General features: G+C 41.9%; 1 protein-coding gene across 1 annotated transcript in view; it reads left to right on the top strand.

Moving 5' to 3' along the window:
• ADGRD1 (adhesion G protein-coupled receptor D1) overlaps positions 1–26,139 on the top strand; it is a 919,695-nt gene that overhangs the window by 647,864 nt on the left and 245,692 nt on the right. Inside the window, exon 20 of the mRNA XM_056533246.1 lies at positions 17,427–17,580. Within this exon, the coding sequence (XP_056389221.1) occupies positions 17,427–17,580 (154 nt within the window). The remainder of the gene's footprint in view (positions 1–17,426; positions 17,581–26,139) is intronic.

The following is a 26,139-nucleotide window of genomic DNA, read 5'->3' as shown; positions in this document are numbered from 1 at the left end:
GCTAGGATCATTCCAGGCCAACACTTTCCAGGTGAAGTCCCCCACACTGGAAAGAAAGGACGAACCCAGAAAAGATGCAGAGTGTGTTACAAGAGGGGGATACGGAAGGATACCACCACTCAATGTGACACTTGCCCTGATCATCCGGGCCTCTGCATTAAGGATTGCTTCAGGGAATATCACACTTCCATGGAGTACTAAATTTTCCCTTCTCATTTTAATTTTCCATAATTTGACCCCAATGTACCAAGTCCAGAGTACATTCCTAATTTTTAACCCCATAAACCACTAAATTGCCCAAAATAATGTTTCATCTGAAAAAAAAAAAACTGATAAGACCTCTGGGGGTATTTTTTTTTTTTACAAAAAATGGGTCATGGGTCACTGAGTCACTATCATCAGGGACTTTTTATGTTGCCTCAAATGCGCAGCGCTCTCTCTCCACCTGAGCGGGGTGCGCATTTGAGGCAACAGGTTAGGGACGGCCACACACATCACATTCCCAGAATGATGATTCAGAGCACAGGGTTTGGGGTGGGCATATTTTTTAGTTTTGGCTATGCTCTGGGTCATCATTCTGGAAACATAATTTATAATTTTATGTCCCACTGTACCCCATTTTAGTTATTTACTGTACCCCAGTTATTTACCCCATGTAAGGCCCCTTGAGGGGGGGTCCCACTATTCTGGCTCCATAGGAGAAAGCCAAAGCTCAAGGACCCTGACTGATCTCCGGCACCTCTGAGACCGGTGTGCATGCTGTTTATGCCAAGATATGAGGTATGTCCTTACTCCCAAGAAATGTATTTACACATTTACAATGACATTTTCTCCTTTTACCACTTGTGAAAATGAAAAATTTCAGGTAACCCCAGCATTTTAGTGTAAAAAAAAAATCAAATTTTTCATTTTCACATCCCACTTCATGAATATTTATCAAACACCTGTTGGTGTTAAGGCTCACTGTACCTCTTGTAACGTTCATTGAGGGGTGCATTTTCTAAAAAAGTATGCCATGTGTTTTTTTTTTTTGCTATCCTGGCACCATAGGGGCTTCCGAAATGCGAGATGCCCCCCCCCCCCCATTTCAGCAAAATTTGCAAATGTGACTCCTTCTCTTCTGAGCATTGTAGTGCGCCCGCGATGCATTGACGTCCACACATGGGGCATTTCCATACACAGAAAAGATGGGTTTACACATTCTGGGGGGCATTTCTCTTATTACCCCTTGTAAAAATGTAACATTTTGGGAAAAAACAACATTTTAGTGGAAAATTAGAATAAAAAAACTTTTACACATCCAAAGTCGTCAAACACCTGTGGGGTGTTAAGGCTCACTGAACCCCTTGTTACGTTCCATGAGGGGTGTAGTTTCCAAAATAGTATGCCATGTGGGTTTTTTTTTTTGCTGTCCTGGCACCATAGGGACTTCCTAAATGGGACATGCCCCCAAAAAACAATTTCAGCAAAATTTACTTTGCAAAAGCCAAATGTGACTCCTTCTCTTCTGAGCATTGTAGTACGCCAACAGAGCACTTGACGTGCACATATGAGGTATTTCCATACTCAGAAGAGATGGGGTTACAAATTTTGGGGGTCATTTTCTCCTATTACCCCTTGTAAAAATTTTAATTTTGGGGGAAAACCAGCATTTTAGTGGAAAAAAAAATGATAATTTACACGTCCAACTTTAACGAAAAGTCGTCAAACACCTGTGGGGTGTTAAGGCTCACTGTACCCTATGTTACGTTCCTTGAGGGGTGTAGTTTCCAAAATAGTATGCCATGTTGTTTTTTTATTTTTGCTGTCCTGGCATCATAGGGGCTTCCTAAATGGGACCACCCCCAAAAAAAAAACAATTTCAGCAAAATTTACTTTGCAAAAGCCAAATGTGACTCCTTCTCTTCTGAGCATTGTAGTACGCCAACAGAGCACTTGACATGCACATATGAGGTATTTCCATACTCAGAAGAGATGGGGTTACAAATTTTGGGGGGCATTCTTTCCATTAACCCTTGTAAAAATTTTAAATTTGGGGGAAAACTAGCTTTTTAGGGAAAAAAATTAATTCATTTACACATCCAACTTTAACAAAAAGTTGTGAAACACCTGTGGGGTGTTAAGACTCACTGGACCACTTGTTACCTACCTTGAGGGGTCTACTTTCCAAAATGGTATGCCATGTGTTTTTTTTTTTTTTGCTGTTCTGGCACCATAGGGGCTTCCTAAATGTGACATGCCCGCCAAAAACAATTTCAGAAAAACTCACTCTCCAAAATCCCACTGTTGCTCATTCCCTTCTGAGCCCTCTACTGCGCCCGCCGAACACTTAACATACACATATGAGGTATTTTCTTACTCGAGAGAAATTGGGTTACACATTTTAGAAAGATTTATCTCCTTTTATCCCTTGTAAAAATAAAAAAACTGGGTCTACAAGAACATGCCAGTTTAAAAAATGAAAATTTAGAATTTTCTCCTTCACTTTGCTGCTATTCCAGTGAAACACCTAAAGGGTTAACAAACCTTTTGAATATAATTTTGAATACTTTGAGGGGTTTAGTTTTTATAATGGGGTCATTTGTGGGGTATTTCTAATATGAAGACCCTTCAAATCCACTTCAAAACAGAACTGGTCCGTGAAAAATTTTGATTTTGAAAATTTTGTGAAAAATTGGAAAATTGCTGCTATACTTTGAAGCCCTCTGATGTCTTTCAAAAGTAAAAACATGTCAACTTTATGATGCAAACATAAAGTAGACATATTGTATATGTGAATCAAGATATAATTTATTTGGAATATTCATTTTCCTTATAAGCAGAGAGCTTCAAAGATAAAAAAAAAAGGCAAAATTTTCAATTTTTTCATCAAATTTTGGAATTTTTCACCAAGAAATGATGCAAGTATCAACAAAATTTTACCGCTAACATAAAGTAGAATATGTCACGAAAAAACATTCTCAGAATCAGAATGAAAGGTAAAAGCATCCCAGAGTTATTAATGTTTAAAGTGACAGTGGTCAGATGTGCAAAAAATGGCCGTGTCCTACATTGAAAATTGTTGGTCCTTAAGGGGTTAAACTACTAGGAAGGGATTAAAGAAACACTCCAGCTATTATGGTGCACATATAATGCTAAATTACCAGTAATGTTGTAGCATTAGAATGTGTTTATTTCTCTGTTACATCAACACATTGTGACCCCTTTAACCCCTTAAGGACTCAGCCCATTTTGGCCTTAAGGACAATTTAATTTTTACGTTTTCATTTTTTCCTCCTCGCCTTCTAAAAATCATAACTCTTTTATATTTTCATCCACAGACTAGTATGAGGGCTTTTTTTTTGTGCGACCAGTTGTCCTTTGTAATGACATCAGTCATTATATCATAAAATGTATGGCGCAACCAAAAAACACTATTTTTGTGGGGAAATTAAAACGAAAAACGCAATTTTGCTAATTTTGGAAGGTTTCGTTTTCACGCCGTACAATTTATGGTAAAAATGACATGTGTTCTTTATTCTGAGGGTCAATACGATTAAAATGATACCCATTATTACATACTTTTATATTATTGTTGCGCTTAAAAAAAATCACAAACTTTTTAACCAAATTAGTACATTTATAATCCCTTTATTTTGATGACCTCTAACTTTTTTATTTTTCCGTATAAGCGGCGGTATGGGGGCTCATTTTTTGCGAAATGATCTGTACTTTTTTTTATACCACATTTGTATATAAAAAACTTTTAATACATTTTTTATAATTTTTTTTTAAATAAAATGTATTAAAAAAGTAGGAATTTTGGACTTTTTTATTTTTTTCGTTCACGCCGTTCACCGTATGGTATCATTAACATTTTATTTTAATAGTTCGGAAATTTACGCACGTGGCGATACCAAATATGTGTATAAAAAAAATTTTTTTTACGCTTTTTGGGGGTAAAATAGGAAAAACGGACGTTTTACTTTTTTATTGGGTGAGGGGATTTTTCACTTTTTTTTTTACTTTTACTTTTACATTTTTTTTACACGTGAATATTCCCCATAGGGGACTATTCATAGCAATACCATGATTGCTAATACTGATCTGTTCTATGTATAGGACATAGAACAGATCAGTGTTATCGGCTATCTTCTGCTCTGGTCTGCTCGATCACAGACCAGAGCAGGAGACGCCGGGAGCCGGACGGAGGAAGGAGAGGGGACCTCCGTGCGGCGTTATGAATGATCGGATCCCCGCAGCAGCGCTGCGGGCGATCCAATCATTCATTGAAATCGCGCACTGCCGCAGATGCCGGGATCTGTATTGATCCCGGCACCTGAGGGGTTAATGGCGGACGCCCGCAAGATCGCGGGCGTCGGCCATTGCCGGCGGGTCCCTGGCTGCGATCAGGTTATGCACAGGACGTAAATGTACGTCCTGGTGCGTTAAGTACCACCTCACCAGGACGTACATTTACATCCTGCATCCTTAAGGGGTTAATTATGGCAGCTGTGTCATGTGATCCATATTTGATCACCAGTCCAAAGCATGTTGTCCTATGTGGACACATGCTCTTCTGTGTAGACACATGGGGGGAGATTTATCAAAGTTGTCTATGTCCCGCATCAATATAGACCAAACTACAGAGGGTTAGGCTGGTCTATTGTGCACCGAATTTATCAAATGGCGCACAGCTCTTGATAAATTCTGTGCACAGACTGCATGATCTATGCTTTAGTCTATATTTAAACCTGCTCCAACATGGTCTGACATTTCGGCGTACTTTCAGCCTATGCGACTTGTCGCTGAAAAGTCGCACTTGATAAATTCAGCACCAATGCATTTTTCAATGCATTTCAGTCTAAAATAGACTTGCATGCATCATGTTCTAAAAATCCTCTAGAGCAAAAGTCGAAGAAAAGTCGCACAGATTTAGACTGCGACTTTCTGTGCGACAAATTTAGACAAGAAAAACCAGTCTAAATCCTTTGATAAATCTCCCCCAAGCTCTTCTATGTAGACACATGTTCTTCTGTGTAGATACATGCTCTCCAATGTAGAAACTTGTTCATTTATGTAAACACTTGTTATGCTATGTAGACACATGCTCTCATATGTGGACAGATGCTCTTCTGTGTAGACACATGCTCTCATATGTGGACAAGTGCTCTTCTATGTAGACATGTGCTTTCCTATGTAGACACATGTCCTTCTGCGTAGACATATGCTCTCCTATGTAGACACATGTTCCTCTATGTGGACACATGCTCTCCTATGTAGACACATGCTCTTCTATGCAGACACATGCTCTCCTATGTAGATACATGCTCTCCTATGTAGATATGGACTCCTTCATGTAGGCACATGCTCTCCTATGTAGGCACATGCTCTCCTATGTAGGCATGGGCTCCTTTATGTAGACACATGCTCTCCTATGTAGACACATGCTCTCCTATGTAGGCACATGCTCTCCTATGTAGGCATGGGCTCCTTTATGTAGGCACATGCTCTCCTATGTAGACACATGCTCTCCTATGTAGACACATGCTCTTTTCAGTAGACACATACTCTCCTATGTAGGAACATGATCTTCTATATAGACACATGCAATCCTATGTAGACACATTATCTCTTATGTAGGCACATGCTCTCCTATGTACACACATGCTCTCTTATGTAGGCACATGCTCTCCTATGTACGCACATGCTCTTTTATGTAGGCACGTGCTCTTCTATGTAGACATGGGCTCTTTTATGTAGGCACATGCTCTTCTATGTAGACACATGCTCTCCTGTGCACACACATGCTCTACTATGTACACATGCTCTTCTATGTACACACATGCTCTCCTATGTAGACACATGCTCTTCTATGTAAACACATGCTCTTCTATGTAGACACATGCTCTCGTATGTAGTCATATGCTGTCCTATATAGACACATGCTCTTCTATGTAGACACCTGTTCTTCTATGTACACACATGCTCTCTTATGTACGCACATGCTCTCCTATGTAGACACATGCTCTCCTATGTAAACACATGCTCTTCTATATAGATACATGCTATCCTATGTAGACACATGCTCTCCTATGTACACACATGCTTTCTTATGTAGGCACGTGCTCTCCTACGTACACACATGTTCTCTTATGTAGGCACATGCTCTTCTATGCACACACATGCTCTCCTATGTACACACATGCTCTCCTATGTACACACATGCTCTTCTATGTAAACACATGCTCACCTATGTAGTCATATGCTCTCCTATGTAGACACACGCTCTTCTTTGTAGACCCATGCTCTTCTATGTATACCCATGCACTTCTATGTGGACACGTGCTCTTCTATGTAGATATGTGCTTTCCTATGTAGACACATGTCCTTTTGTGTAGACACATGCTCTTCTATGTGGACATGTGCTCTTGTATGCAGATATGTGCTTTCCTATGTAGACACATGCCCTTCTGTGTAGACACATGCTTTCCTATGTAGATATATGTCCTCCTGTGTAGACACATCTTCTGTGTAGACACATGCTCTTCTATGTAGACAAATGCTCTTCCATGCAGACACATGCTCTCCTATGTAGATATTGGCTCCTTTATGTAGGCACTTGCTTTCTTATATTGGCACATGCTCTCCTATGTACTCACATGCTCTCCTATGTAGGCGTGTGCTCCTTTATGTAGGCACATACTGTCCTATGTAGACACATGCTCTCCTATGTAGGCACATGCTCTGCTTTCTAGGCATGGACTCCTTTATGTAGGCACATGCTCTGCTATGTAGACACATGCTCTGCTATGTAGACATATGCTTTCCTATGTAGACAAATCCTCTCCTATGTAGACACATGCTCTCCCATGTAGACATATATTCTCCTATGTATGCACTTGCTCTTCTATATAGACACATGCTATCCTATGCAGACACATGCTTTCTTATGAAGGCACATGCTCTCCTATGTACACACATGCTCTCTTATGAAGGCACATGCTCTCCTATGTAAGCACATGCTCTTTTCTGTAGGCACATTCTCTCCTATGTAGACATGGGCTCTTTTATGTAGAAGCATGCTCTCCTATGTAGACACATGCTCTCCTATGCAGACACATGCTGTAATATGCACACACATGCTCTCCTATGTACACACATGCTCTCCTATGTAGACACATGCTCTCCTATGTAGACACATGCTCTCCTATGTAAACACATGCTCTTCTACGTAGTCATATGCTCTCCAATGTAGACACATGCTCTTCTTTGTAGACACATGCTCTTCTATGCACACACATGCACTCTTATGTAGGCACATGCCCTCCTATGTATACACATGCTCTCTTATCTAGACATATGCTCTCCTATGTAGGCATATGCTCTTCTATATAGATACATGTTATCCTATGTAAACACATTCTCTCTTATGTAGGCACATGCTCTCCTATTTACACACATGTACACACATGCTCTACTATGTGGACACATGCTCTCCTATGTAAACACATGCTCTCCTATGTAGTCATATGCTCTCCTATCTGGACACATGCTCTTCTATGTAGACGCATTCTCTTCTATGTACGCACATGCTCTCTACATGTTCTCCTATGAACACACATGCTCTCTTATACAGGCACATGCTCTCCTATGTAGAGACATTATCTCCTATGTAGACACATGCTCTTCTATGTAGACACCTGCTTTTCTATTTAAACACATGCTCACTTATGTAGGCACATGCTCTCCTATGTACACACATGTTCTCTTATGTAGGCACATGCTTCCCTATGTAGACATATACTCTCCTATGTATACACATGCTCTGCTATGTAGACATGTACCCTCCTATGTAGGCACATGCTCTTCCATATAGACACATGATATCCTATATAGACACATGCTTTCTTTTTTTTCATTTCAAAAGTTTTATTTTAAAAGTATTACAATAACAGAACATGTTACATCAGACAATATTTTTGTCCATTCCCCAGTGGTGTACATGAAAAAAATACACATATAAGTATTCAAGTCAAGCATTACACTTCCGTTTCAGCACACGAATCGAACTGAGAGACATTAAGTCAAAGTATAGAAGCATAAAGTACAGAAATTAGTAGAATTACTACGGATAAATGAAAATCAGTGAAAAACAATGAAAAAAAAAAACCATGAACTAGCTGACATATTGGCTACAACGTTTGGGATAGTGAGGACTGGAGGTCCAGCTCTCCCACCTCTTGAGGAACTTAGCATGTGTTTTGTGAGCCAGGGAGAGAGTTCTTTCATAATCACATGTCAGATTAACCGAACTGAGTACTTCGCAAAGAGTGGGTACCTTAGTTGTTTTCCAATTTCTGGTAATGTGTAGCTTAGCAGACATAAAAATGTGTGCAGTAGGGGCTCTCATTTCAAAGGGTAAAGTATCAATGTCCATTAACAACAGGACCATAGCTGGGTCCAGAGTAGTCTGAATTTGTGTCATTCGATTAGTCAGTAACTGTACACTAGCCCACAAGTTGGTTAGTTCAGGGCATTCCCAGAGTATGTGGAAAAGTGTGCCCACCATCCCACACCCCCTCCAACATAGGTTTGAGTGGGACGAGTCTAAGAGATGCAGTCTTGAGGGGGTGTAGTACCACCTATACTGTGTTTTAGCTATCGCTTCTTGGTGGTTGACAGCACGAAACAGTGACTTACGTTGTGCAAAGGCCGAAGCCCATTGGTCAGTAGTAAACACCCGTCCAAGTCATGAAATGTTGTTTAGTAATAGTCTTTTTGTCGTGTAGAAGATTATAAAAGAAAGTGATGCCTTTTAAAGTGCGAGGATCACTGTTCAGGTACCTTAAGTATTCTGTAGGAATGACATGGGTCTGTGTGAAATTGGTGGTCAGGAGGTCTCTAATTTGAAGTCCTTTAAATAATTCTTTATGTGATAAATTGTATTTCTCACGTAAAGAGGGGAAGTGAACATCGCCATCTCCACCCACAAGGTCATGTGCTGTGAAGATACTGTGCGTTCTCCAAATGCCTATGGTCTTGGAAAGATTCTGGTCAAGTGCATATTTCCAGGCTCTGTCTGAGGATGCAATGGCTGAGAGATGTGATGCCGGTGGGAGGCTACCCTTCAATTGCAATAATAAACGGGATTTAAGAGCTAAAGGGGAGGATACCGCAGCCTCTAATTATACCCAGAGGTTTCCAGGAGTGGAGGACCACCAATGTTGCACCTGGTCTAGTAAACTAGCTATATAATAATCCTCCAGATGGGGAAGACCTAGTCCGCCGCCTAGCCTATGATGGATCATAGTGTAACGTGCCACCCTGGGTTTCCTATTTGACCATACAAATTGGGAGAGTTGCTGGTTAAGAGTTGTGAAGTAGGATTTAGGGATGTGTATGGTGCGGAACAAGTACAACATTTTGGGGAGGAGCATCATCTTGAACGTGGCCATTCTCCCGAACCATGATGTCACTAATTTAGAATATTGGTGCATTAACTGGGTAAGAGTGTTAGACATAGGGGTAAAATTGTTAGTAAAGAGGAGTAAAGAAGGGTGCGAGAGCTGTATGCCAAGGTAAGGTAAAGAAGAATCCTGCCAGTCCAGAGGAAATTTGGATTTAAGCAAGTCAACTAATTTAGGAGGTAGAAACACTGGCAGGATTTGTGATTTCGTGGTATTTAATTTGTAGTAACTAATGGAGGTGAAACAATTCAGGATCTCAAATAGACAGGGTAAGGAAGATTCTACATCTGTAAGGGTTAGAATTACATCATCACCAAATAAGGCAAACTTATGCATTGTATTCCCTTCACTTATGCCCCTGACCTGGTCATGTTGCCTAATTGCCTGTGCTAAGGGTTCAATGGAAAGATTAAACAGAATTGGTGAAAACGGGCATCCCTGCCGGGTTCCGTTTGACAGGGTGAACCGGTCAGATAACACACCATTCGTAAATACTTGGGAAGCTGGATTGGAGTATAACGCTCCAATCGCTGTGAGAATAGGGCCTGAGAAGCAAAAGGTGCGTAAAGCCGAAAATGCATACCGCCAGTTCACCCTGTCAAACGCCTTATCTGCGTCTAATGTTAAAAAAGCAGCCTGGAGCCTGTCTACCACAGGTAAATCCTACTTGGTCTGCATGGAGAAGTGTAGGAAGGATAAGCATAAGTCTGGCTGCTAGAATAGGAGCATAGATCTTAACATCTCCATTTAATAGAGATATTGGCCTAAAATTGGCTGTTTGGTCTGTCGACTTGCCCGGTTTCGGGATAGTAGTTATTAATGCAGAGAGCATTTCCTGAGGAAATGTGCCCGATTCCATAGCTGTGGTAAAAAACGGCTTCATATGTGGGAGTAGGACTGTAGCAAAGCGGGTATAATATTCATTGGGCAGGCCATCAGGACCAGGGGATTTGTTGGCAGGTAGTCTTTTGATGGCGTCTAAAATTTCCTGGGAGGTAATGGGCAAATTAAGAGATTGAAGTGCATGTTCCGTGAGGCTAGGGAGATTAAGGGAGGAGAGAAACTCCTCTATTTTGAGGGTATCAGGTTGTGGTGTGGAGGGGTCTCTATTCAGATTGTAGAGATTATCATAATAATCTCTAAAGGCATTGGCTATAGCTCTGGGCAGCAGTTCAGGATGGCCAGTGACAGGGTGGTGTACCAGGGGAATGCGCTGCTTAAAATACGGTGGTTTTAATTTTTTCGCTAAAAAAGCTCCAGTCTTATTATCTTGTGAGTAATACTTTAATTTGGATTTTTTGAAGATTTTTTCACACTGATAGAGTAACAACTTGCAAAGGTTTATGCGCTCATTAAAGAGAAAGAATTGCATCCGAGGGAGCTGATTTGTGTAGACTTTCAAGCGCAGCAATCATCGCCATTGCCTCATCAATGAGGAAATAGCGATGTCTTTTAAAGGCTGTACCTAGTTTTATAAATGTACCTCTTATGACAGCTTTGTTGGCCAGCCATACTGTAGTCCGGTCCATGTCTGGGGGTGAGTTCAGAGTGAAGTACTCAGTAAGTGTCTCTTCCAGTGTTGTAGAGTGTTCCGAATGGTTTATCAAATGCGTGTTGGCCCTCCAAACAAAATCACTGTGTTTAGGGATGGTGTCGGTCAGCGTCACTGTCACTGGGGCATGGTCACTCCAAGATATCTCACCAATGTCAGATTTTTCCGTCCTGTAAATTAGTCCCCTGGTGATAAGTACCATGTCCAGTCTGGAGTAGGTCTTGAAGCGAGGGGAAAAGTAAGAGTAGTCTCGCTCAGTGGCGTGCTGTAACCTCCATATGTCGTAAAGTCCTCTGTCTCGTAAGAAAGTGGTAGGAAGAAATTGTCGCTTAGAAGAGCAGTCTGATAGGTCTTGTAGTGGATCCGACACCAAATTAAAGTCACCACAAATGATGAGTTCACCCTTTCTATGTCTGTCAATCAGAGAGGAGATTTTGTTAAGGAATCTGATTTGCCTAACATTAGGGGCGTACACATTGGCATTTGTGTATTCAACTTCATCAATTTTACAAACTAGAATGATATATCTACTGGAAGGATCAACCACTTGTTCGATAATTTGAAAGGTAACATCAGAGCTCACTGCAATCAGAACACCCCTCTTTTTAGAAGTATAAGTGGAATGCAATTTGTGAGGATATTTTCTGTGGTAGATTTTAGGAGTGGTAGAGGAGGAGAGGTGGGTCTCCTGTATACACGCCAGAGTAGCCCCCTGCTTTTCTAGTTCTCGCCATAAAAACTGTCTCTTACATGAACTATTAAGTCTATTCACATTGAGAGAGAGAACCTTTATACCCATGGTAGAGTAGTAAGGTGTTACCAGAAGTAGATTGCGGTACCCAATGAGTCAAAAACCTGACTGATGTCTACTGACACCAAACAGGGATGTCACAACTAACAACAAGAATCTAACAACACAATGGAAAAAAGAGAAAAAGCAATCGGTTAACCAGGCGGACTTAACAAGTCTATTCCAGCACTCAGGGGAGTGTAAAATAAGTAGTTATAGAAACACAATCCTAAATCTGCATAGCACCATTTCACTGCTGCAAGCTCAGTCATTTGGCTTTTTGCCATCCTGTTTCTCTCCGTCATTATTATTGCGTTTTCGTGAACATCTCTGGTCATAGTTGGGTACATCAAGAAGTCCCCAAGAGTGGAGGTTCTCAATTCCCTCCTCCACTGAAGAAAAGGCATAAGTCTTTCCATTGCGAGTAGCAAGAATCTTTGTCGGGAAGCCCCATCTGTATGACAATTCAAGATCCCTTAGTATGGCAGTGAGTGGCCCAAAGTCTCTCCTGGCCTGCAAGGTGGCAGCCGACAGGTCAGCATACATTTTGATGTCCTCATATGGAGTCGGTAATATAGTGTGCCTCCTAGAGAACTGGAGCAGCTTATCTTTAGTTTGAAAAAAAGTAAATCTGGCCAGGACATCTCTGGGAACATCATCTGGTAAGGAGCGGGGCTTCGGGACCCTGTGAGCCCGGTCAATACTATAGTCATATGGCTCTAAGTCAGGCAGCAATGACTGTGTCAGTTCTTTCACATATTTCAGTAGCTGTGACCCCGCCACTGTCTCCGGGATACCCCTAAACTTGACATTGTTCCGTCTGTTCCTATCCTCAGAATTAATCAGTGGGTATTAGCGAAGGTTTCCATATTGGATTCCTGAAATGCCACTTTCTCTTCTAAGGCAGTCACAGAGGATTTCATGGGCAACATCAATTGGCAAAAGTCTTTCTGCAAGGTACTCCGGAACATCTGCAACATATCATTCAGAGTGATGTCGGACACTACAGCATCGGTGGAAGGGTAAGTAGCAAAGAGATCAGTGTCCTGTAAGGGCAGGGTATCATCTAGGTCTGCAGTCTCATGCAGAGTGTCAGGCCCACTAAGTCTCGGGCGCTGCTTCAGAGGGCTGGGGAGCCCGTCCCCCGCTCTCTGTCAGCATGTGAAATCCCTGGCGGCCCTCCCGATCAGAAGAGGGGGTTGACTCACCGGTCGGCAGTGTATGTAGCGGGGTGGTGTTGCTCCAACGGTCTGGTGCTGCAAAGGAAAGCCAGAGGTTCGGTCTTTGGCGTCCGAGTGAGCTCCCTTGCCTTTTCTTGTCTTCCGTGTTCTCACTCGCCTTTGTTGTCTCCGAGCGCTGCATAGCGGAGGAGGAGTGGAAAGCGCACGAACCCGCGCCATTTTTGCTTGGTCCGCGGGACGGAGGAGCGGCAGGAAAAAGGTGCTGCAACAGCTTGTATCGGCCAAATCTTGAGGTAGGCTTCCTGCCATATGTCGCCATGCTCCTTCGCCTAGTCCACGGAGTGGTCAAAAGTTGCTGGCAGTGATTTTAAAGCGGTATTCGGCGGTGCTGGCTCAGGAGCTCTCCTTCTAAGCGGCCATACTGCACGGCGGCCAAACCCCGCCCCCCAGACACATGCTTTCTTATGTAGGCACATGCTCTCCTATGTACGCACATGCTTTTTTATGTAGGCACATGCTCTCTTATAATAATCCACAGGGGTCCCCAAACAATATGAAAAATCCCACGCATAAGACAAATGTAAAAAAACACAGAGAAGCAGCGTGTATAGATAAACAATTAATAAAGTTTTATTGGGAAAAAGTTCATAAAAACATGCATATTACAAATGAACACCATGGTTCACCAAATATGGAAAACATAAAAGGAGACACAGACAAGACACTGAAGATATGGAGGTAGGCGCTCAATCAGCTGTGGTATTGTATTAGTATAACAATACACAAATAATAAAGTGCATAGCAAAGATATGAATAATTAAGGTGCTGCTATGTTGCAAATGATACAACAAATAAACAACATAAAATCAAGACAAAGTGCATTTCATAATTACCAAGTGGTTTCGGCACGGAGGCTTTTTTTTGGGCGAAACGTCGGGTTTTGGCGGTGTGGTTTTGCTCCTCTGTACCACTTGGTAATTATGAAATGCACTTTGTCTTGATTTTATGTTGTTTATTTGTTGTATCATTTGCAACATAGCAGCACCTTAATTATTCATATCTTTGCTATGCACTTTATTATTTATGTATTGTTATACTAATACAATACCACAGCTGATTGAGCGCCCACCTCCATATCTTCAGTGTCTTGTCTGTGTCTCCTTTTATGTTTTCCATATTTGGTGAACCATGGTGTTCATTTGTAATATGCATGTTTTTATGAATTTTTTCCCAATAAAACTTGATTAATTGTTTATCTATACACGCTGCTTCTCTGTGGTTTTTTACATGCTCTCTTATGTAGACATGGGCTCTTTTATGTATGGACATGCTCTCCTATGTTGTCATATGCTCTTAAATGTAGACACATCCTCTTCTATGTAGACACATGCTCTCCTATGTAGACACACGCTCTCCTATGTAGACACATGCTCTTCTATGTTAACACATGCTCTCCTATGTAGCCATATGCTCTCCTATGTAGACACATGCTAAACTATGTAGACACATGCTAAACTATGTAGACACATGCTAAACTATGCACACACATGCTCTCCTATGTACACACATGCTCTCCTATGTAGACACATGCTCTTCTATGTAAACACATGCTCTCTTATGTAGTCATATGCTCTCCTATGTATACACATGCTCTTCTATGTAGACACATGCTCTTCTATGTAGACACATGCTCTTCAATGCACACACATGCTCTCTTATGTAGGCACATGCTCTCCCATGTATACACATGCTCTCTTATGTGGACACATGCTCTCCTATGTAGGCACATGCTCTTCTAACATGTTATCCTATGTAGACACATGCTCTCCTATGTACACATATGCTCTCTTATGTAGGCACATGCTCTCCTATGTACACACATGTACACACATGCTCTACTATGTAGACACATACTCTCCTATGTTGTCATATGCTCTCTTATGTAGACACATGCTCTTCTATGCACGCACATGCTCTCTTATGTAGGCACATGCTCTCCTATGTATACACATGCTCTCTTATGTAGGCACCTGCTCTCCTATGTATACACATGCTCTCTTATGTAGATACATGCTCTCCTATGTAGGCACATGCTCTTCTAACATGTTATCCTATGTAGACACATGCTCTCCTATGTACACACATGCTCTCTTATGTAGGCACATGCTCTCCTATGTACACAGATGTACACACATGCTCTACTATGTAGACACATGCTCTCCTATGTTGTCATATGCTCTTAAATGTAGACACACCCTCTTCTATGTAGACACATGCTCTCCTATGTAGACACATGCTCTCCTATGTAGTCATATGCTCTCCTATGTAGACACATGCTCTTCCATGAACACACATGCTCACTTATGTATGCACATGCTCTCCTTTGAAGGACACTTTCTCTTCCATGTAGACAGGGGGTTAGTCTCAGAAAAGGAATGCTATTAGTTCTCCATGCTCACTTAACTTATGTAGGCACATGCTCTCCTATGTACACACATGCTCTCTTATGTAGGCACATGCTCTCCTATGTACACACATGATCTCTTATGTGGGCACATGCTCTCCTATGTAGACACATGATCTCCTATGTAGACACATGCTCTTCTATGTAGACACATGCTCTCCTATGTACACACATGCTCTCCTATGTAGGCACATGCTCTCCTATGTACACACATGCTCCCTTATGTATGCACATGCTCTCCTTTGAAGGACACTTTCTCTCCCATGTAGACAGGGGGTTAGTCTCAGAAAAGGAATGCTATTAGTTCTCCATGCTCACTTAACTTATGTAGGCACATGCTCTCCTATGTACACACATGATCTCTTATGTGGGCACATGCTCTCCTATGTACACACATGCTCACTTATGTATGCACATGCTCTTTCCTTTGAAGGACACTTTCTCTCCCATGTAGACAGGAGGTCAGTCTCAGAAAAGGAATGTTATTAGTTCTCCATCATCAGGGCAATGTATATGTAATTTAAAGCCACTTAATCTTTATTAGAACATGTCATGTGCGTAATTCTCTTTTGTGTAGTCTGGCAAGGGATTGACCTATCTCCACTGACACAATCTTACTTTACATACAGAATGCAAATTTGCATAAATCGCACCCCAGATCCGACACATGCATTCATTGCTTTCTCCAACAATGAAAAGGTTTTAAACTCGAAGTCTGTTGTTCATTGAGGGCATCCAATGACCAAACATATTTAAGTTAAGGTGGAAATTATAAAATTTTAATTCATAAAAAAAAATTATAAAATAAGCAGAAAACACCTAACACTTACAATATGTACCTTCTGATTTCCCAGGGGGGGTAGGAGAAATATTGGATTGCCGCTTAGTCAGACTGATCACCATGCTGAGAATAATTATCCAAGCACGCAGCATATTTTTATACCTAAGGTTCTTGAATCAAGTATTCAGATCTGCATATTAATTTGTTGTAGTCCATAATTCATGAAGTTCATGAGTGGTCATCACCATCTAGGCAAAAAAAGGGGGGAGGAGAGGCCCAGAAATATTTAGCAGTGTGTTACAGGAGGAGATGTCAGTCGGGGACAGGTAGATGTTCCCCATAAACTTGTCATATATTATGGTCAGGATATTATGGTCTTTATTTGAAGAAAAAAAAATATATCTTTTGGCGTAGCTAGGTCATAGATATATATTTTCCTACAGAATATAATACAATACTTGATGTGCATCTCCCCAACAAGAGTTCACTTGTTTGAAGCTAGTATGCTGTTTTCATGTGCATGCTTTGTATCTCACAGTTCTTGGAGTTCAGTTTCTTCAACAAAACTTTCCAAAAACTACATGATAACATAAGCATCCTCACTATGCAGTACTCTCCTTGTTCTGTATGACCCCTTATTCATAAAGTGCATTTAAATATTTTTTTTCTGCCCTATGTAAGAGAACTGGAGAGCAATGATATTGCAGGTGGGCTTTATCCACACATGCCTGAATTTTTTCACAGCAGATTTCACAGCAAATTAATGGCAAGTCGAGCAATTTTATAACACTATGTATAGTAATAATACCCTATTGCTTGGTTCAAATAGGTGTTCGTTAGTAGTAGTAGTAATAGTAATAATAATCATAATTAGATATGAGCGAACTTACAGTTAATTCGATTCGTCACGGACTTCTCGGCTCTGCAGTTGATGGCTTATCCTGCATAAATTAGTTCAGCTTTCAGGTGCTCCCGTGGGCTGGAAAAGGTGGATACAGTCCTAGGAAAGATTCTCCTAGGACTCCATCCACCTTTTCCAGCCCACGGGAGCACCTGAAAGCTGAACTAATTTATGCAGGATAAGTCATCAACTGCCGAGCCGAGAAGTTTGTGACAAATCGAATTTACTGTAAGTTCGCTCATCTCTAATCATAATAATGAAACTGTATAGTCTAATGTTTGGTTTTCTTCTTTTGAATTTCTTTGCAGTTACCATGCAAAATTATTGCAATCCTGCTGCATTTCTTCTTCCTTAGTGCATTTGCGTGGATGCTTGTAGAAGGTCTGCACCTCTACAGTATGGTTATCAAAGTGTTCGGGTCGGAAGAGAGCAAGCACCTGTACTATTATGGAATTGGATGGGGTATGTGCAAAAACATTACTGAATATGTGATTTACTTGTCTTCATGTGTATTTATATACATGACATTTTTTTTAATTAAGATTACAAAATGAGTATAATACAAAAATAGTATAGCATAAAGATATACACTGACCAGCCATAACATTAAATCCATAACATTATGGCTAGTGGTGCCTGTCATATGATGTAGCAATTTAGTATTTGAAGTTAATGTGTTGGAAAGAGGAAAAATGGGCAAGTGTAAAGGGTTTTTATACGTTATACGGTAAAAGCAAAATCTACAGAACCTGTTGACTTTGGTGAGATTGGCCAACTCGCTTTTGTGCATTCGAATGTGCAAGCTCTTCCCAGACAGAACACATTGTGGGAAAGAAGGTTTACGTTGTATTTCATTGCTCAATTCTAGTGTTGGGTGCGAATATTTGCAATGCGAACATTCATCGGGAATATCGCATATTTGAGAATTTGCGAATATTGCGCTAAATATTCGCAATTACGAATATTCACATTTTTTTTCACAGTATACATCACAGTGATCATCCCTCCCTGCTTCCAGCTTGTGGTGTAAACAAGGCTCCAATACTAGTTATTGTGTCAGAGTAGGAGTACCTGCAGTTAAGAACAGATCCTCTATCACTACTGACATCCACCGCAATCGTCCTCTCTATAGCAGAGATGGAGCGGCTGTATACAGCACTCCCATCCCTGCTCTGTACTCCGGCCGGCCACTCATTCATATTTTCCTCAGAGCTGTGATTGTCTGCAACCATCCGGCCAATCACAGCTCTGGGCGGAAAATATGAACGGCCAGAGATGTGAATAGAACATCACTCAGAGTACAGAGCAGAGGTGTGAGCGCTGTATAGAGCCACATCTCTGCTATATTATGGCGATATGTCTATAGTACAGGTACTACTACTCCCATCATGGAACAGTGTGTTCCATGCTGGGAGTAGCAGTACTACATTAAAAATGTGGGGGGGGGGGGGGAAGTTAAACACACACTATATAAAAAAATGTATTAACATTTTGTTATAAAAAATAAACATTTAGTTAAATACATTTTTACATCCCTACTGCATCCTTTTTTTTTTGGTACCCTGACCAGTTAAACTTATGCATCCTGCAACCTTCTACTCACTGTTCCCACTTCTCTAGGTTTCTCCAGCGTTAGCTATGGAAATACACCCTTTCCTTGCCACACTGTTACACTTCCCTGTGTAACTCCATTTGCCCAGGCAAACCATGTAAAGAACAGAGTGACACCGCCATGCCCTGCAGGTGGTCAACCCCGGGCACGTTTAGCTCCAGATTTCCCACTTCTGCCACCATGCTGACTGCCAACCATGCTACCACCTTGTTGGCTCAGCTGCTGCCTCGCAGGCAACCTTCAACCCTCTTCTCCTGATAATGATGAAGCCCCTTCTGCACTCGGCTCCCAAGTGCAATCGGCTTCATCATCATCGAGTTGTGTCTGCACATCACTGATGTCCTCCTCAGGTTCCTCAACAATGTCTGCTTCCGGAGCCTGAATGCTTTCAACGCCTCCTCCAATGCCACTCTCCTCATCACTACTTGCCCAACTAGCGGAGAAAGTGGCGGATGTCTCCTCCACTTATGGCTGGGCAATAGTTGCTGAATGCCCTCTAGTAGATTGTCCTCACTAAATAGTTTAACTGAACCCACAGCATACCATTCTTCTGTGGAGGAGGGAACAGCATAGGACAAAGGCAATAGGAGGACAAGGATTGCTCATGCCAACTGAAGGTTGTGTCTGAGTAACCCACCGACTAATGACTGAAGGTGTCAGATGTCACTTGTGATGAATTTGATGACCGAGTTAACCAATCAATGACGGCAGATGGGTTTGTGGTTGAAACATGACCGCTAGCTGATATCAGGAGTTCAGGCCTCTCGCTGTGACTCCTGCAGCCACTCGCCCCTAGTCTGCTGCGACCTCTGCATGATAAATTTAGGATAAAACGCTCCACTACGCTTAAAACTGTATTTGGCTGCAAAAGCAGGTATGTAGTTTTGGCTGGCCTTTCAGAGTAACTAGGCTCTTATGACTTTAACAGGAACAATATCATACACCACGTAGATGTGCTTACATTATACACTTATGACAGGAGGACAATACGCTCCACTACCCTTAAAACTGTATTAGACTACAGAAACAAGTGTGTATCTTTGGATGGACTTTCACATTAACTAGGCCCTAATTATTTTAACAGGAAAAATATAAAGGACACCACGTAGGTGTACGTACAGTTTTCACTTATGAGAAAAGGACTATACGCTCTGCTACAAACGGTATAAGGCTACAAAAACAAGTGTGTAGCTTTGGCTGGCTTTTCACAGTAACTAGGCCCAATTATTTTAACAGGAAAAATATAAAGGACACCACGTAGGTGCACATACAGTTTACACTTATGAGAGGAGGACAATGCGCTCCACTACCGCTTAAAACTGTATTAGACTACAGAAATAACTGTGTACCTTTGGCTGGCCTTTCACAGTAACTAGGCCCAAATTAGTTCAACAGGAAAAAAAATGTACACCACATAGGTGTCACGATTCGGCAGGCTGGGGGTGGATCCTCTGTGCCAGAGAGGGATTGGCGTGGACCGTGTCGGTGGACCGGTTCTAAGTTGCTACTAGTATTCACCAGAGCCCGCCGCAAAGCGGGATGGTCTTGCAGCGGCGGTAGCAACCAGGTCGTATCCACTGACAACGGCTCAACCTCTCTGACTGCTGAGATAAGCGCGGTACAAGGGAGTAGACAAGAGCAAGGTCAGACGTAGCAGAAGGTCGGGGCAGGCGGCAAGGTTCGTAGTCAATGGTGATAGCAGAAGGTCAGGAACACAGTAGTGGTAAACACAGAGTAGCTTTCTCTAGGCAGAAGACAACAAGATCTGGCAAGGAAGTGCAGGGGAAGTGAGGTCATATAGCCAGGGAGCAAGTGGAAATTAATTAGGGTGATTGGGCCAGGCACCATCATTGGTGCACTGGCCCTTCAAATCTCAGAGAGCTGGCACGCGCGCGCCCCAGAGAGCGGAGCCGCGCGCGCCAGAGCATGACAGGTGAGTGACTTGGGATGCGATTCGCGAGCGGGCGCGTCCCGCTATGCGAATCGCATCCCCGCCGGCAATTTCAGTGCAGCGCTCCCGGTCAGCGGGTCTGACCGGGGAGCTGCTGGGAGAGAAACGCCGCGAGGGCTTCGGGGAGGAGCAGGGACCCGGAGCGCTCGGCGTAACAATAGGTGTACATACAGTTTACACTTATGAGAGGTGGAGAATACACTCTGCTTAAAACTGTATTAGGGTACAAAAACAAGTGTGTAGCTTTGGCTGGCCTTTCACAGTAAGTAGGCCCAAATTAGTTTGACAGGAAAAAAAAAACACATTCACCACCTATGTACGCACAGGTTACACTTATGAGAGCACAACACGCTCCGCTACGCAACCTGTATTAGACACTGAAATCAGGTGACTATGGTTTTTCGTGTTCACCCTAACTGGCTTGTTAGCTTTAGAATTGTAGTACACACTAGTGCAGCAGCACAGAGTCACTGTGTAGTACAGCCCAGTACAGTATTATTATGCACAAATAGCAGGTGACAATGGCTTTTAGTGCTCAGCCTAACTGGCCCCTATGAGCTTTAGAGTTGCTGTACACCACACTGCATAGTCGCTGTATAGTACACTCAAGAGAGTCTCTCTCCTCCCTTCCCTGTCAGATACTGTGATGCTGTTTTTCTGTGCAACACACACTGCTCTATCTCTGTCTGCAATAAAACGCTTTTTCTGAAATACAACGCTGGATTGGCTGGCCGCAAGATGGCTGCCGATTATATAAGGCTGTGACATCACAGGGCTGCATGTAATTCAGGGTCATCCCGCCGATCTACCTTCCCAGAGTTCCTTGCCCCATGTCCAGACATGTGGATCTGCCATTTTAGATGCCCTGGAGCCTGGGCCGAACTAAATGGAGTTTAATGAAGTGATTTGTTTCATCGAATCGAAGCGATATTCGGATTCATCACAAATTCAGACTCATCAGATTCGATTCGCTCATCCCTAGTCAGGACTCATTGGTGTAAAGATATATAATCAGTTCATTCAGATGGACATAAGTCTTTATGAGTAAGATTACAGAACAAGGATCTTTGGGGGACATTTATCAATGTTTGCTTATGCATTCCTTTTTTGGTTATTTTTTTCCTTACAATCTTTTGGCTTACATGTGACTTATTGATCAACTGGTTTTAGCTTGGTTGATAAATTTCTTTCACGTAAGCAAATTGTTATTATTATTATTTTTTTTTTTTTTTTTGCTTTGGTAGTGGTTTTCCATGTTTGAGCTGGAGTAAATTTGGTAGGTTTTTTCATGTGATGCGACTTTTTTGCAACTTTCACACTTGATAAATCTCTGACCACTGCAAGTCAAAATACACTTTTTGCTTTGGTAAGCAAGTTTCTCTCTTTTTTATTTTTTATTTTTTTTTTGCTTAGGGCACTGCACAATCAAAAATTTGCAACAATTATAAGCAAAAAAAAAATAATAAAAAATAAAAAAAAACTACTAACTGCTTTGATAAATGTCCCCCTTTGAAACTTAAGATTTGCCAGCCTATACTGGTCATACTTTGTAGAGAAAATGTCTAAATGACTTTGCTGGTACCATAAGTGCATATGGCTACGCAACAATTTTGTGGATATGGTCATTCTTAAATTGTAGCATTTCTTCTGATACCAGTTAATGTTTCTTTCTCTGCATTTATATTGGGAAACAGTTTACCTTTAAGGCTAGGTTTCCACTTGTTTTTTTTTTGTACACCTAAAAAAACGCCAGCAAAAATGCCAGAAAAACTGCCACAGGTTTTTCCTGAGTTTTGGCAGTTTTTCTGGCGTTTTTTCTGGTGTTTTCCCTGGTGTGTGGAAACAGCCAAATTTGTCCCCTGTGGCAGTTTTTTCACTGGCTTCAGGTACCACTCTGTGGGTCGGATGCTGAGCGCCCGGTCCACAGAGTGTAAGGATATGAGGAATGATGTATAACATCATTACTCACCTCCCCCAGACCTATAGTATACAGGGGGCATAGTATACCCGTATATACTATACAGGAGCCGGGAATCCTGTCACCAGACTGATAGGAATCCCTGCCCCTATAGCACCTTTGTGCGGTATACAGAATATACAGCTATCTATAGATAGCTGTATATAGTGTATACAGAACAGGAGGTCCACTTACCTCCCTCGTTTCTGTCACCGTCGGTCCGTGTAGCTCCACCCCTAGTGATGCCGTCATTAGGGGCGGAGCTACAGACGCGATTCAGGCTAGTCTGAAGCTCTGTTCACATTGTCCATTTTGGATAATGGGAACAGACCCTTCTGCCAGTGTCTACCCAGACAGGGAGACTCCAACTGTTGCTAAACTACAACTCCCAGCATGCCCAGACAGCCGTTGGCTGTTTTGCACCAATTGGAGGCTCCAATTGCACCAATTGGAGGCTCACTGTTTAAATAGACATTGCATTATGGGCGCTCTCCCCTGCAGAGAGTGCAAAAAATGTCCTTATCCATTTTTTTTTGTATTTTTTTTTCTTCTCGTTTCAGATCCGTGTATGCAGAGGATTACGATGGATTTGATGGATTATGATGGATGAACTTTATTATTTTGATTTTAATAAAATGGTTAACGAGGGCTGTGGGAGAAAGTTTTTTTTTTTAAATAATTTTTTTTCCAATGTATTGTGTCTTTTTTTAATTGAATATTCAGGATGTAATGGAGGCTGTCTAATAGATGGAATCCATTTTTGGGGCGTTAGCCCCAAAAACTGCTGGCGCTAACCCCCAATTATTACCCCGGTATCCACCACCACAGGGGTGCCGGGAAGAGCCGGTACCAACAGGCCCGGAGCGTCAAAAATGGTGCTCCTGGGCCTAGGCGGTAACAGGCTGGCGTTATTTAGGCTGGGGAGGGCCAGTAACAATGGTCCTCGCCCACCCTGTTAATGTCAGGCTGTTGCTACTTTGTTGGTATCTGGCTGATACTGAATATACAGGGAAACCTATGCGGGTTTTTTTTCATAAAAAAAAAAACTAAAAAAATGCATAGGGCTTCCCCTATTTTCAGTATCAGCCAGATACCAACCAAGCAGCAACAGCCTGATGTTACCAGGGTGGGCGGGGACCATTGTTACTGGCCCTCCTCAGCCTAAATAACGCCAGCCTGTTACCGCCTAGGCCCAGGAGCGCCATTTTTGATGCTCCGGGCCTGTTGGTACCGACTCTTCCCGGCACCCCTGTGGCTGTGGGTACCAGGGTAATAATTGGGGGTTAACGCTAGCTGTTTTTGAAGCTAACGCTAAGCCCTGACTTAGTAATGGATTCCTGTCTATTAGACAGCCTCCATAACTAAGCCTGAATATTCAATAAAAAACACAACACATTGGAAAAATTATTTTATTTTAAAAAACACTCCCCCACAGCCCTTGTTAACCATTTTATTAAAATATAAAAATCCAGTTCATCCGTGGTAATCCATCGAATCCGTCGTAATCCTCTGCATACACAGATCTGAAACGAGAAGAAAGAAGAAAACACAAAAAATATGGGTTAGGACATTTTTTGCGCTCTCTGCAGGGGAGAGCGCCCATAATGCAATGTCTACCTAAACAGTGAGCCTCCAATTGGTGCAAAACTACAACTCCCAGCATGCCCAGACAGCCTTTGGCTGTCTTGGCATGCTGGGAGTTGTGGTTTAGCAACAGCTGGAGTCTCCCTGTCTGGGTAGACACTGGCAGAAGGGTCTGTTCACATTATCCAATACGGACAATGTTAACAGAGCCTTATACCCTTGCCAGCCTGGATTGCGTCTGAAGCTCCGCCCCTAATGACATCATCACTAGGGGCGGATCTGCACGGACATGCTGGGACTGGATGGAGGTAAGGGGACTTCTCCATCTTCTGTATACACTATATACAGCTATCTATAGATAGCTGTATATAGTGTATACCGCCCAAAGGGTTAACCTACACTGTCCAGCAGTGTAAGTTAACTCTTTCCTTGCTCAGCAAGGGGTTAAGTGAGCCAGCAATGTGTATACTGTATACACATTGCAGGCTCACTGTAAGTTCTTGCTGGGCAGCATGTATACGATGTATATATACTGCTCAGGATCAGCTGTTCTCCTGGCTCTGTAGCCCTGAGAACAGCTGATTCCGACAGTCACTTCAGAAGGATCGCAACGGGTGTCAGGAGAAGGGACACGCGCTGTGATCTGGCACTTACTGCAGGTACTATTACTCCTAACATGGAGAACACTCTGCTGGGAGCTGTAGTACCTGCATTAATAGACAGATCGCAGCGGGTGTCACTTCTCCTGACACCCGCTGTGATCCTCCGGTATAATGTATAGATGCGGCGGCTGCTCTTCTATGGTCCCTGCACTGATGTATATATACACATATTCCTATTTCACACAGAGTTGTGATTGGTCAGAACCATCTGACCAATCACAGCTCTCTGTGGGAAATATGAATATTTGTATATATACGGCAGTGCAGGGGACCATAGAAGAGCGGCCAGCCGCATCTATACATTATACAGGAGGATTGCAACGAACCCCAGCAATCTGACAATTAGTACAGGTAACTACTACTCCTATCATGGAACAGTGTGTTCCATGCTGGGAGTAGTGGTACTACCTAAAAAAATTTAAAAAATAAAATTAAAAGTTAAAAACACACACACTACATTTTTATTATTGTAGGCTAAATTTTTAGGTCCCTACCCGCACACATAAATTGATCCCTGTTTAAAAATTAATTAAAATTTTGTTATAAAAAAAGATACATTTCGTTAAATACAATTTTTTCCATCACTACTGTATCTTTTTTATTACAATTTTTTAATGGTACCCTACAAAATTTTTATAAAAAAGGTATCTCCATCACTTTTTTGGATCGCTAAAGTCCAAAAGAGAATAAAAACTGCCTTCAAAAACGCCAAAGATTTTTGCAAAAAAAACGCCACAGTCTCGACAAGAGCTCATTTTTTAAAAACTGCCAAGGAGCCCAAAAGCGCCAAAAGGATTAAAAAAATGGCAAACTGAAAACGCCAAGTGGATTTGGCATTTTGAGGTTTACTAGTGACTTGCAGCTAACATCTGGCCACAGCGTTTTTTCACAAAAAAAACACCATGCGGCAGAATGGGCATTTTTATTGGCGTTTTTGTAAAACAAAAACAAGGGGAAACCTAGCCTAAGAGTAGACTAAACAAAGAAAACTTAAAGGAAACCTTTCACATTGAAAACACAGTTCAATGTTCAGGCATCATTATGTTATAGATCAGGAGAATATATATATTTATTTAGTGATAAACATTTTAGAATAACTTGTTATTTGCTAATTCTAAACCAATGATCTCAAACTGTGGCCCCGAGATCACTTTTCTAAACTAAGTAGTCAAGTTGAAGTGGACCTAGTGGACATCTTTTCCCATCCAAATTTATTATTATTTAATGCATGCATTGAAGTGAATAACAAACTGAC

Source organism: Hyla sarda, chromosome 1, assembly GCF_029499605.1.
Source record: "Hyla sarda isolate aHylSar1 chromosome 1, aHylSar1.hap1, whole genome shotgun sequence".
In the NCBI taxonomy this organism is placed as follows: domain Eukaryota; kingdom Metazoa; phylum Chordata; class Amphibia; order Anura; family Hylidae; genus Hyla; species Hyla sarda.
This window is presented reverse-complemented; position numbering and strand designations above follow the sequence as displayed.